We start from the raw sequence: 13,237 nt of genomic DNA, 5'->3' as shown, positions 1-13,237 counted from the left end.
ATTGGGTTTTAAGGAGAGCCCAGATAGACTTCGGTATTTTTCATTGGAGCAAAGATAGCTAAAGGGGCACTTTATAGAGATTTATAAAATTATGAGCGGCATAGATGGGTAAAGTAATCACAGTCCTTTTCCCAACTTAGTTAAGTTCAAAACTAGAGGACCTAGTTTAAGGTAGAGATCTGAAGGGCAAGTGTTAGCTATGTGAAGTGAATTGCCAGAGAAGTGCTGAAGTCAGGTACAATTACAACATGTAAACAATATTTAGGTAGATACATGAACAGACAACACTAAAAACATGCAAATAGGCATCTTTGTATATCTGTGAATCTGATCTCATCTCATTCCCATCTGTACAGTTAAAGGAAAGTCACAGAAACCGTGTGCATACTTCGTGACCATTTTGTAAACTATATGTACTCTGTCCACAATGACCATCCTTTCCCATATCTCCCTCCAAGAACCCCTCCCCTCCCATCCTCATCCCCCCCCACCCCACCATCACCATGTTACCCATTTTGAGCTGTTCACCAACCACGTACAGACTTTACACACTGGATATTCTCCTCTTCCATAACAAGTTCCATCTGCCCTTGAACTTCCCCCAATGGTTCCCTGTGTCACCTCTGTTACTTAATAGATTTACCACTTGTAGCCTTTATGTTCCTGCTTATCGTTCTGTTACCTCTCCACTATCACGATCACTTCCCCTCTTCTTACCTAAACTCATCTGCCCTCTTTGTCTCTCCTTCCTCCTCCCCAGCTCTATCTGCTCATCATCCTTATCATACCTCAGTAAACAATTATCTAATGGCCCTGTCCTAACACTTCCTGCTCTCGTCTCCACTATCAGTCCTAATGCAGGATATTGACCCAAAACGTTGACAGTTCCTCCTAACCCCACCCCCCCAAAAGGTGCTTGACCCAGGGACTCATTACCACAGATTCTTTGCCACTCCATATTCCACCATCTGCAGTCTCTTGTGTAATACATATATTTCTTGTTTAATTTAAAGTGCAAAGAATCAAAATTATATTTCAATTTTGCAGTCTCAAAATATGGGATTTACTTTTTTCATAATTCCCTTTAATTAGATAAAAATTGGACATGTAGTTTAATTCAATCAGGTCTTAGTGCTTACAACACACACAAAATGCTGGAGGAACTCAGCAGGCCAGGCAGCATCTATGGGAAAGCATATAGTTGGTGTTTTGGGCTGAGGCCCTTCATCAGTTTTTAGTGCTCAGCCCTTTTCTTAAATCATTGAATTCTTTTGTCCTCTTCCAAGGTGTTTTCCGTATTCTGGAAGGCCACTTGCTGGTATAAAAAGGAATCAATTATATCATGAGTTCCATTCCGTTAAGCATTATGGCTGTTAATTTTAATTGGCTGCTGTGAGATGCTAATTTGCAACAGGCACACTTGCTCATTTTGTGTTCGGCAATGAAAGGTCTGTTGAGTTTATTACTTAACACTCAGAATACTGAATTTCTAATGCAAAGTTTAATGTTCCTAAATTACTTTCCAGGTATTTTGCAATAAATTAGCTGTTAATCTCTTTTTTAAAAAAAATTTGATTAGAAGAGAAATTAGTTTTTATGTCATCATCACAACATGTGTCAGGGCAGGACCTTGTTAGTGGCTCTTTCTTCATTAGATGGGATACCTGTAAGTCTTATTATTCATTAGTACAATGCCTTCTTGATGTGCTCCTTCCTTGCTGGGGCAGAAATTACTTCCCTGTGGAAGGTTGACAAATGCTATCTGCCAGACTACTTTTGATTACACAGAAGTTTGGACAGGAATCTTCCTTGATTTTTATCAGCTCTGATTAGCCCTGGTTCGCATTCTAGGTTTCCATTTTATCTAGGCATGTGTGTACAAATTCATGTGGCACACTGTCTGCCTGAGTAGAATAGCATGGGCAGTAATATGTATATGTTCATTTCCCATTTTGATGAATATGATAGTTTTAGCGACAATTACAAACAAAATGACTCGGTATCTATCAGGTCTGGAAAAACAATCCTTATTTTCTACTGCAAGAGATTTGATTGAGCTTTGGGTTTTTGACAGGATCCCTTTTGCTGTTCATCATATTCTCTTTAATTTTAACACTTCAGTTAAATTGTAGACCAAACCAATGTACATGACTGCTCATTCTCCATCTGGCCACCAAGAACATCACTGCTCAGATTTTAATACATACAAATGTTGGAAATGTAAATTGAACACTTAGCCTTCACTCATTGTTGAGGATCATCCAGGGATACTGATCATTTGGATGTAGCAGCAGATAACAATTAAATAATTCCTCAATTATGTGTCTATCTAGAAGATACTAAGCAGCATTTCACTTTAAAGTAAATTCCTTCAAAATTGTTACTGGAAAATAAATCAGAATTTTTTTTCATGAAAACTCTTTAATTTTATCTTTTTTCAAGGGATTGATGTTGGAATTTGCAGCTCAACCATGTGTAAAATCAAATCCCATTATGTCATAGGGTAATTATAGGCCAGGCAATCCTTTAGCCCATTGTATCCATGCCAACCAATGTATGTCTGATTAATTTTGAGGAAAAGGAGAATATTCAATTATATCTGTTGAAGGATTTCCATTCACTATGGAAAATTTATATTTCTTGACATTAAAATACTTTTGGATACTTCTTTCTTATAATTCCATAAAACCTAGCAAAGCAATAGTCATATATGGATTCAATTCAGTGACCCTAGATATGAAACCAAATATTACCAACATTTAACAATAACTTGCTTGATTGTTTTCTGAATCACAGGCAATGATAAACTTCTCGACTCCTGCCTAACTTGATGTGGCAGTTGTTTAGCAAGCTGGATATTTTTACCTATAAAGGCTACTATACAAAAGATATTAAAAATAAGCAGGTAAAGTTGGTAAAGTTAAATATGTAGGTTTGCTGCACCACCATAACACATAGATGAAAAATAACAACAAATTTCATGACATATGTTGGTGATAATAATAAACCTGATCATGATTCAGAATTATGATTTTATTAAGGAAATAATTAAGGCAAAATGTAATCTAGTGTACAATTATTATTCAAGTTCTTGATTTAGTTGTGATTAGAAATTAATGCATTCTTGTTTAAAGTTATTTTCAATAACTGAAAAGCACCAAAGCAATATTCTGAAATTAACCTGTATAGAAAAGCTGAAAAGTTCAATTGCACTATATTCAAAACTCATATATCTACCTCATCCCTACTTCATGGTTAAAGAACCAGAGTGTGTTACATTGTTCCCTTTAAGGTGTGTGTGTGGCTGCTCAGTAACTGAAACGGTCCCGCGCACATAACCTTTGTTGCTGCACTGCTAGAATGTTCTTTTAATTTTAATATAATTTTTAAATTATGTTAGGAATGAAATCTGTATGAATATAACTCTGAAATACCCTGTAATTAATGTGTTAATGAATATAACTCATAAATTTTCGAGAAATTAAATGTACCACAGCCTTTACTTTGAATTTGAAGCATTTTAGTTCAACATATTTACATTGTCAGTGTTTTATGTTACAATGCTGTTAGAAATTGTAACAATAAGCACTGAATGGAAGTCAGTAGCTTATTGTTAATAAACCTCTCGCCCACTGAACGCCGGTGCCATCTCATCAAAACATTTTACTTTTGCCAAGCAGCTGCTGGGAAGGGTTTCAGCCCGCAATGTTGTCACTACCTCCTCCCATAGATGCTGTCTGGCCTGCTGAGTTCTGCCAGCATTTTGTGTTTTTGTTTTACTTTAGCCTTTGTTTTGACTGCTTGACATCATTGTGCTTTGAGTTGTGGTTTGCATTTGTTTGATGTGCATATTGCAAAAATAAATATTTAAAGTGCTGTGCATTTTTCAATCTGTGTCTAAATTTTCCTGCTCAGAGCAATCGTTGGTCCACACAGCTGTAAAAAAAATATTAGAGGGAATGTTGGCGTGTTAGCACAGAATTAGTGTGCCATTAACACAGGGTTGAATTAAAAGGTTCCTTTTTCTGCTGTTTCTTTTACAGACATTGTTAGAAACCACAACAAACCTCTTGAACCACGACCTCCATTGGTCACTCTGCAACCTTCGTGCTGCAGTTAGTAGGGGACTGAACCCCAAACAGGAGCATTGCAGTGTCTGCCTACAGCAATACAAGAGAAAACAAGAAGGAACAGAGGAAGTCATTGTGTTCAGGTATGTGCAATATCTTGTCGCTGTCTTACACTAACTACATTGAGCGTTTTCTTATTCCATACCTTTCAATGTTTCTTTGTTGACCTAAAACTTGTTGGGAGTATCAAACCATTTGTACTCTCCCTTACTGACAGAATCTTTATTTACTTGAAGTCCAGCATTTGTCAGCTGCTTGGTCTGTGAAGCTGATGTCAACTTAAAATCAGAGAATGTCTGCACAGTTTAAGGCATTGTAAGTAACATCTCCTGCCATAGGAATGCAAGACATAACTAATTAAGCCATGCTTGATATTTGGAAATGTCTTTGATATTTGCAGACTTTCCAAAAAATTGATATGCAATTAATAAAGAACATACATAATAAACAAGTTGGCCATGTGGCACCTTATTTCTGTTTTGCAATTCATATGATCATAGATGATGTTTTACCAACATGCTACTTTTTTCATGGACACCTCTCAAAAGGCAGATACAAATAAGATATAAAACAAAGCTGGCCTTTACAAAAACTTAAAGCGATTTTTCAGTCACAACAATACTTTATTGGATCGTATTTATTATGGACATGTTTTATGGCAAAGTATACATGATAGCTATTAGATTCTAGTGATAGAAATGCTGTGTGTTATGTGTGAAATATGTACTACTGTGCTTTACACCTGGTATGGAGAAACGTCTCATTTCTATATACATTCTGTGGTTATATACATGTATATAGTTAAATGACAATAAACTTGACTTGAAATAACATTGTGATAAGTTTGTAAACTACCTCAGTAGGTTACTTTATCATTAAAATGACTCCAGAAGTAGATATTTAGAAATATGAGTAATTAAATAGAATGGAAAGCTTAAGGATAAAGGCTGAAGATCTTATTCTAAACTCCAGTCTGCAGTTTGTTTAAAAGATTAGTCAACATGGGAAGATGTGCAATGTCTGTGTTGCCTTTATTCTTTGATTAGTGACCCTGAGCAATTTTATGTACTTGCCAGTCATGTACTTAAGTGCATAGTGTGACCTTGTTACCATTTAAGTTGTCAAATTCTTTGCACATCTTTGCCAATCACTGCTTTTTCCATTAGCTACTTTTATTCCACAGAATAGTCTTGTAAGTTGTCTCTATATCCAGATAGTTAATATTTTGATTTATATAGAGAATTAGTTTTTGATGATGGGAGGGAGTAGGTCTTAGAGCCATGCAGCATTTACTGCTGCATCATCTCACACAAACAAAACGCAATTGAGTTCTCATTATAATTTTGCACAGTTGAACACATTTCATTGTACAGTAGAAATCAACTAAAAAGTCTTATGTAATTGCAGACCCCTATGTTGACACCATTTGAGTTTAGAATGAGAAGGCAATGTGTCACTGCTGAAAGTAAACATTTAGAAATGCCTGAAAATCCTTGCTGCATATTGAGCAAATAAAGATTTTTTGACCACGTTGGCATGTTGTTCTGTTAATTGGTCCTTGTAGGATAAACTGAGGACAGGGATGGACTGAGCAAACGGAAAACTAACAGAGGACTGCACAGCATTTATTAGCTGCAGGGTGAAGCAGGGCAGTGACTGAGAGTGGACTGTGGGAAGTGAAGTGGTGGATGGTGGAGCACCACCAAACTAGATGGAGAGAAGAATAAATTGTCTCTGAAGACAGAATGAAATGATGGTAAACTTTGAGGGTGTAGAGGTAATGGGCAGCAGGATAATCCTGAGTGGAAATAGCAAATTGGGAATGCATACATCAAGGCAGAACTCAAGTGGACTTAAAAAGGGAGAAGGTGGGGTACGGCTGTAAAGAAGGCTGAGTAGGGCTCAAGACATGCAAGGCAGAAAGCAGAATGTGGCTTTGATGGATCTGCAAGGAAGAGAGCAGAATGGAACTCAAACAGATGTGAAAGGTAGAGGCAGGGTCTGGTTCAAACTGATGTGAAAGTGAAACACAATTGAGCTCAAGGAGATGTTTTGACCTCCAGACTCCCTCTAAATCCTCCAAACCAACTTCTTATTCATGCCGAGCAAATGGTGCATGAAATGCAATGTCTCTGCCAGCCAGTGCGGAAATGTTGAGGATGTAACCAGGAAAGTTGAGGAAGGCAAAGCAGTGGATGTTGTCCACGTGGGGCCAGGCCTTTGACAAGGTTCCACATGGGAAGTTGCTTTGCATTCAAGATGAAGTAGTAAATTGGATTAAACATTGGCTGTGCAGGAAAAGCCAGAGAGTGGTAGTAGATGGTTTCCTCTCTGACTGGAGGCCTCTGACTAAAGGTGTGCCTCAGGTATCACTGCTGGGTCTGTTGTTATTTGTTACCTATATCAAAAATCTGGATGATAACATGGTAAACTGGATCAGCAAATTTGCGGATGACACCAAATTTGGGGCTATAGTGGGCAGTGAGGAAACTTATCAAGTCTTGGAGTGGGACCTGAATGTGCTGGAAAAATGGGCTGAAATGGCAGATGGAATTTCATACAGACAAGTGTGAGGTGTGGCACTTTAGTAGGACCAACCAGAGAACGTCTTACATAGTGAGCGGTAGGGAACTGAGGTGTTTGGTAGACAGAGATGTCTGTGAATACAGATCCATAAATCTTTGAAAGAGTCATTACACATGGATAGGCTCAGAAAGAAAGCTTTTGGCACATTGGCCTTCATATTAATGTACTGAGGGCAGGAGTTGGGATGTTATGTTGAGATTATATAAGACATTAGCAATGCCTAATATGGACAATTGTGTCCAGTTTTAGTCACCTATCTACTGGAAAAAAATGTAAATAAAATTGACAGTACAGAGACATTTTGCCAGGACCTGAGGATGTGTTTCATATGAAAAGGTTGAGTAAGTTAGTATTTTATTCCCTAGAATGTTAAAGATTTAGGGGAGATTTGATAGTGGCATACTTATGAGAGGTATAGATAGGGTAAATGCAAGTAGGCTTTTTCCACTGAGATTGAGTGAAATTACAATTACAACTTATGTGTTAAGGGTGAAAAGTGAAATGTTAAGGGAAACATGAGGGAAACTGGAGAGAGTGTGGAACAAGCTGCCAGCACAAGTGGTGGATGTGGGTTTGATTTCAACATTAAGAGTAATTTGGAATGGTTCATGGATGGGATGGGTATTGTCCAGGTGCAGATCAATGGGCTGAGGTAGATTAATTGTTTGCTATGGACTAGATGGGCTGAAGGACATTTTTCTGTGCTGTGGGGTTCTATGACTGACTTCCTCTGTATCCTCTCCAAAGCTTTTGGATCTGCTGGTCATGGGGTAATCAGAACTAAAAACAGTATCTCAGATGTGGTACTGAAGTTTTACCCAGCTACAACATGATTCCTGACTCTCATACTCAATGCCTCGACTTTCACAACTAGCAAGACATAATACAGTTCAATAACTGTCTAGCAGAAGAGATGCTTGGTAGGATGATGATTTTCTTGTGCAGCAACCTTTTAAAGCACTGCTGTGCTATCGATCCCTCTTCAGGCCATGTGATTTTATCTGTTACCTTTGCCTGATAATTAAGTGGCTATGGCTTCTACCTGTAGTTAAAATTACTTCCAAAGATGACACCAATATTCATATCACAGAAAAGATCCCTTTTTAGAACAAGAGATTAAATTTGGAATCTGTGAAATCAGTGACTCAAGATTGTATATGTAACCTGGTGCCATTTACTTCCCTTTTCCATTGAATGGGTATGGTTAATATCTCATGATTTTATTTTCAGTAATTGGTTTATTATTTCCATACATACCAAGTGAAAATCCTTGTTTGCATGCCTTCTTTTTCGTACATAAGTACATCAAGATTGTAAACGAGATAACAGAATGTAGAAAATAGTGTTACATTTATCAAGAAAGTACAATGCAGGTAGGCAAATAAGAGGCAAGGTAAATTGAGAGATCAAGCTTTCATTTTTATTGTATAAATGATCCATTCAAGAGTCTTATAACAGCAGAATAGAAACTGTCCTTCAATGTGTTGACATACGCTCTCAAGCATCCCTATCTTCTGCCAACTGAGAAGGGACCAAGTGCAGAATGACTAGGGTGGGGGAGCTACTTGACCATATTGGCTGTTTTCCTTTGGCATCAGGAAGTATAGATAGCGTCAGTGAAAGGGAGGCTGGTTTTCATTATGCATTCAAGCTGCATTTACAACTCTCTGCAACTTTTTGTGGTCTTGGAAAGAGCAGTTCCCAGACAAACTGTGATGTACTTGGATAGGATGTTTTCTGTGATGCATCTGTAAAAACTGGTAAGAGTTATCAGGGACATGCTGAATTTCATTATCATTCTGAGGGAGTATGTACCTGATGTGCTTTGTTGGCCATTGGTCCATGTAGCTGGAGCAGAGAATGATATTTACACCTGGAAATTTGAAGCTCTTAACACCTCTCCATCTCAGCACCATTAATACAACTTGTACACTGCCTCATTTTCTGAAGTCACTGGCCAGCTCGTTTGATTTGCTGACATTGAGGGAAAAGAAATTGCCTTACACCATGCCACTACGCTCCCTGTCTCCATGCCGTAGTCCATGTAAAGATTAAAGATTAGCTTCATTTGTCACATATGCATCAAAACATTGAAACTTACAGTGAAATGCGTGTTCTGCTATAGTGACCAATGTTGCCTGAGGATTGTGCTGGGAGCAACCTGCTGCACTAACATAGCATACGCACAACTCAGTAACCCATGAGGATGCAGGAAGAGGGGCGGAGTTTCAAGATGGCGACGTAAACACCTGCCTTTTAGGCGCTCTTCATTTTTTAAACTATAATCACCCTTTAATCAAATCTTTTCATCTTTATTACATGGGTTGATACTTACGATTTATTTCTTTTCTAAAATAATACTTGATTTAATCTTTCCAAACTTAAAATGTCTGCACCTAAGAAATCGTCTAAAGAGCCTCTATCTATTGAGGCAATTTCTAATCTTCTGCATACTAAACTGGATACTAAACTTGCAAGTTTGGAAAGTAAAATGACAAGTCTGGAAAATAAGCTTACTGCGAAAATGTCTGGGCTCGAAGAAGCCGTTAGATCGTTTGATACCAAGTTTCATTCGCAGGCAGCAGATATTGAACGACATGAAGAAAAGTTTGCAGCTCTTGATAAGTTAATTTGTGAAAAAATACGTACAATCGAAACACTGGAGAAGAAGGTACTGTCGACTGCTAAAACAGCAGAGCATTATAAGTTTAAAATCACCGATCTTGAAAACCGATCTCGCAGACAGAATTTGCGAATCATCGGGCTTCCCGAAAATGTTGAATCTGGTGACTTAACTGAATTTTTCTCTAACTTATTATGGGAAGTTTTTGGCGCTGATGTTTTGAAAGCTAAACCTACTATTGATCGTGCCCACGGAGTTTCGAGATTTTCGATCTCGAGAGACAAGCCACGAGCTGTGATTGTTCGCCTCCATTATCCTCGGGAGAAAGAACTTTTAATCCGACTAGCTCGTCAGAAAGGTATGATCTCTTACAGAAGCAACACGTTTCGTATTGTTGAAGATTATTCATTTGAAGTAATGAAAGCAAGAATCGCTTTTAAACCAGTGATGGCAGAGATTCATTCGATTGGATTTAAACAAGCTTTAAGATACCCAGCGAATCTCAGAGTTACGTTGAGTGACAACAGTCAGCGCTTTTTTAATACTCCGGAAGATGCAAAGAAATTCGTCGAAGAACATCGATCTTCCAGCATAAGCTGAACTATGTGTTATGTTGAAGAATTTTTGGAGAGAAGATGCCATTTCGTTTTGGGCTTTAACTTATGAAGCTGCGTTATAGCTTTTTACTTTGGTCTGTAGACCCATTTTTTTTTATTATCATGGTTTATAGATGCTCTTTTAATTTTACTATAATGTCTTTTTTCTTAATTTTTTTTCTGAATTGGATATACATGTTTATATTTTGTAATAATGATTTCTTTTTTTAAGATGTTGTTTCTTCTTCCCATAATACTTTGCTTTCCGTAAGCATTCATTTGTTTGCTTGTATTTGAGAATGGGACGAATTTTTTATATTGTAGTGATTATTGAATCCTTTTTTAATTCTATTTTGATAACCTTTTCTTTTATATTTTGTAATATGGCTTTTTCAAAATGTCATTTCTTCTTCCCATAAGTCTTTGCTTTTGAAACGTCATTTTTTTGTATTTGAATATGGATTTTTTTTAAAGGCATATACACTGTTTCAAACTTTAATGTTTATCCTTTTTTAATTAATGATCTTTTACTTTATTATATTACTTTTTTTTCCATTTTGATTGATATATATTCTTTTTTTTGCAACCCTGTACTTAAATCTGGGTGTTTTATAATCTCTTTTTATCTTTTCATGGAGTTGCCATCTTGAAATGGGGGTAATATTAGTATTAGTTTGTGCGCCTGCCGCTTGGCTTTTTTTCGAGGGGTTGGGGGAGGGGGTTGGGTTCTTTTTTCACGCTTTTGCTTTTTATTTTTTTGCTTTTAGTTTATGGGCCAACTTTAAATTATTAATATTGTTGAGGTGTTATTTTCTCCGGTTGCTCCTGAATCATTTTTTCTTCTTCACAAATTATGGGTTATGTGTCTTTTTAACCTTTTATGATATACACAATCAATATTGGCGTGATGGATAAGTCTATTAATTTTATCTCTTGGAATACTAATGGTTTAACTCATCCGATTAAACGTAAAAAAATATTTAAAGTATTCCATAGACTGAATGCTAATATTATCTTTGCACAGGAGACCCATATTAGGAGGGAGGATAATCAACGCTTTTTTAGGTTCTGGGAGGGTCAACAATTTCACTCGAATTGTACCGCCAAAATTAAGGGTGTGTCTATTTTTATAGACCCCTCAATTTCGTTTACACATCATGAAATTATTTCTGACCCACAGGGCAGATTTTTGTTGATTACTGGTTCACTTTTTAATCGAAAAGTGGTTCTAGTTAATATTTATGCTTCAAACTTTGACTGCCCTGAATTTTTTAAACGTTTATTTACTTCCCTCCCTAATCTAAATGAATATATGTTGATAATGGGTGGAGATTTTAATTGTTGTTTGAATCCTTTGATGGATAGATCTAAACCTATTCGAACTCTTCCGAATAGATCAGCCTTACTTATTAATTCCTTTATGGTTGATTCGGAAATTACTGAAATATGGCGGTTTTTGAACCCTAAAGATAAAGAATTTTCATTTTTTTCACATGTATATCATAGTTATTCTAGAATTGATTATTTCCTTATTGATCATCGTTTATTAACAGATGTTACTGATTGTAAATATGATTCTATTGCCATTTCGGATCATGCACCTTTGAAGTTATCTATCAAGATTTCAGACTCTTCCATTAATACTAGATCTTGGAGACTCAACGCTACTTTGCTTCAAGATCCAGAATTTATTACCTTCATAAAACAGCAAATTGACTTATTTTTTTCAACAAACTATACCGAAGAGATTGACAGAGGAATACTTTGGGACTCTTTCAAGGCTTTTATCCGTGGACAAATTATCTCATATTCTGTTGGTAAAAGAAAACAAAGATATTTAGATATAGCTTTATTGGTGGATAAAATTAAAGAAATTGATAAGATTTATTCTGTTACTCCTACCAAAGAACTTTATAAGAAGAGAGTTGAGCTTCAAATGGAACATAGCTTATTATTATCTTCTTCAATTGAGAATCAATTAATTAAGACCAGGGCTCAATTTTATATTCATAGTGATCGAACTGGTAAATTGTTAGCTAACCAATTAAAAGCTATTTCGACTAGGTGACAAATTATTAAAATTTGTAAACAAGACAGTAATCTGACTACTGATCATAAAGAAATTAATAATACTTTTCAAGATTTTTATAAATCTTTATATCAATCAGAATTTGATGGCGATCTGTCCATGATGGATAATTTTTTTAACAATTTAAGTATTCCCAAACTGACAGATGAAGATCGAAGTGTGTTTGATGCTCCTATTTCTATGGCCGAAGTAGGAGAGGCTATCTCATCAATGAATTCAGGGAAAGCTCCTGGTCCTGATGGTTATATTATAGAATTTTTTAAAACTTTTTCTTCTTTGCTTTCCCCTTGGTTATGTGAAATCTTTAATGATGCATTTACTAAGAAGAGATTACCCCAGTCTTTTTATGAAGCTACTATCTCTCTAATTCTTAAAAAAGATAAAGATCTTACTTTGTGTGCATCTTATCGCCCTATATCGCTATTAAATGTAGACTCTAAGATTCTTACAAAAATTTTAGCTATTAGGTTAGAAAAAGTATTATCACAGATTATTTCAGAAGACCAAACTGGTTTTATTAGGAATCGGTATTCCTTTTTTAATGTTAGAAAATTGATTAATATAATTTATACTTCTTCACCCACAACCTCAGAATGTGTTATCTCATTAGATGCTGAAAAAGCTTTTGAAAGAGTTGAATAGACTGTGGCGACCCATTTTCTGGTGCATCCGAACCGACTCTGTGTCGTCATTTTAGCGCTGCGTGTAGCACACCGCTACAATTGGTGACCCCGACGGTCCAAACGATTTTTGGACCAGAAATGACCGATGCCGCCTCTGTTCATGCGGTTTCGTTGAAACTGCCGGGTTTCTGGACACAGCGCCCGGACCTATGGTTCCAGCAAGCTGAAGCCCAATTCCATGTTCGCCAGATCACTTCAGAAGACACCCGCTACTGCTACGTGGTGAGCTCCCTCGACCAGGACACAGCGGCCCTGGTCGCGGAGTTCGTACAGTCGCCCCCGGCAGACGGCAAGTACACGGAATTCGAAGCCCTGCTCCTCAGGACTTTCGGACTCTCACGGCGCGAGAGGGCTGCCCATTTACTGCATCTGGACGGCTTGGGCGACAGACCTCCATCGGCTTTAATGAATGAGATGTTGTCTCTGGCCGACGGACACACATGCCTCATGTTTGAGCAGGCATTCCTGGAGCAGCTGCCCGAGGACATACGCCTGCTGCTATCCGACGCGGATTTCAGTGACCCCCGGAA

General features: G+C 37.2%; 1 protein-coding gene across 3 annotated transcripts in view; it reads left to right on the top strand.

Moving 5' to 3' along the window:
• The window catches only part of vps8 (VPS8 subunit of CORVET complex), a 607,159-nt gene that overhangs the window by 362,990 nt on the left and 230,932 nt on the right, over positions 1–13,237 (top strand). For all 3 annotated transcript variants that reach the window (XM_059967078.1, XM_059967079.1, XM_059967080.1), the window contains one exon: positions 4,044–4,213. In XM_059967078.1, coding sequence (XP_059823061.1) covers positions 4,044–4,213 — 170 coding nt within the window. The remainder of the gene's footprint in view (positions 1–4,043; positions 4,214–13,237) is intronic.

The sequence above is a fragment of the Hypanus sabinus genome, chromosome 4, assembly GCF_030144855.1.
Source record: "Hypanus sabinus isolate sHypSab1 chromosome 4, sHypSab1.hap1, whole genome shotgun sequence".
Classification (NCBI taxonomy): domain Eukaryota; kingdom Metazoa; phylum Chordata; class Chondrichthyes; order Myliobatiformes; family Dasyatidae; genus Hypanus; species Hypanus sabinus.
This window is presented reverse-complemented; position numbering and strand designations above follow the sequence as displayed.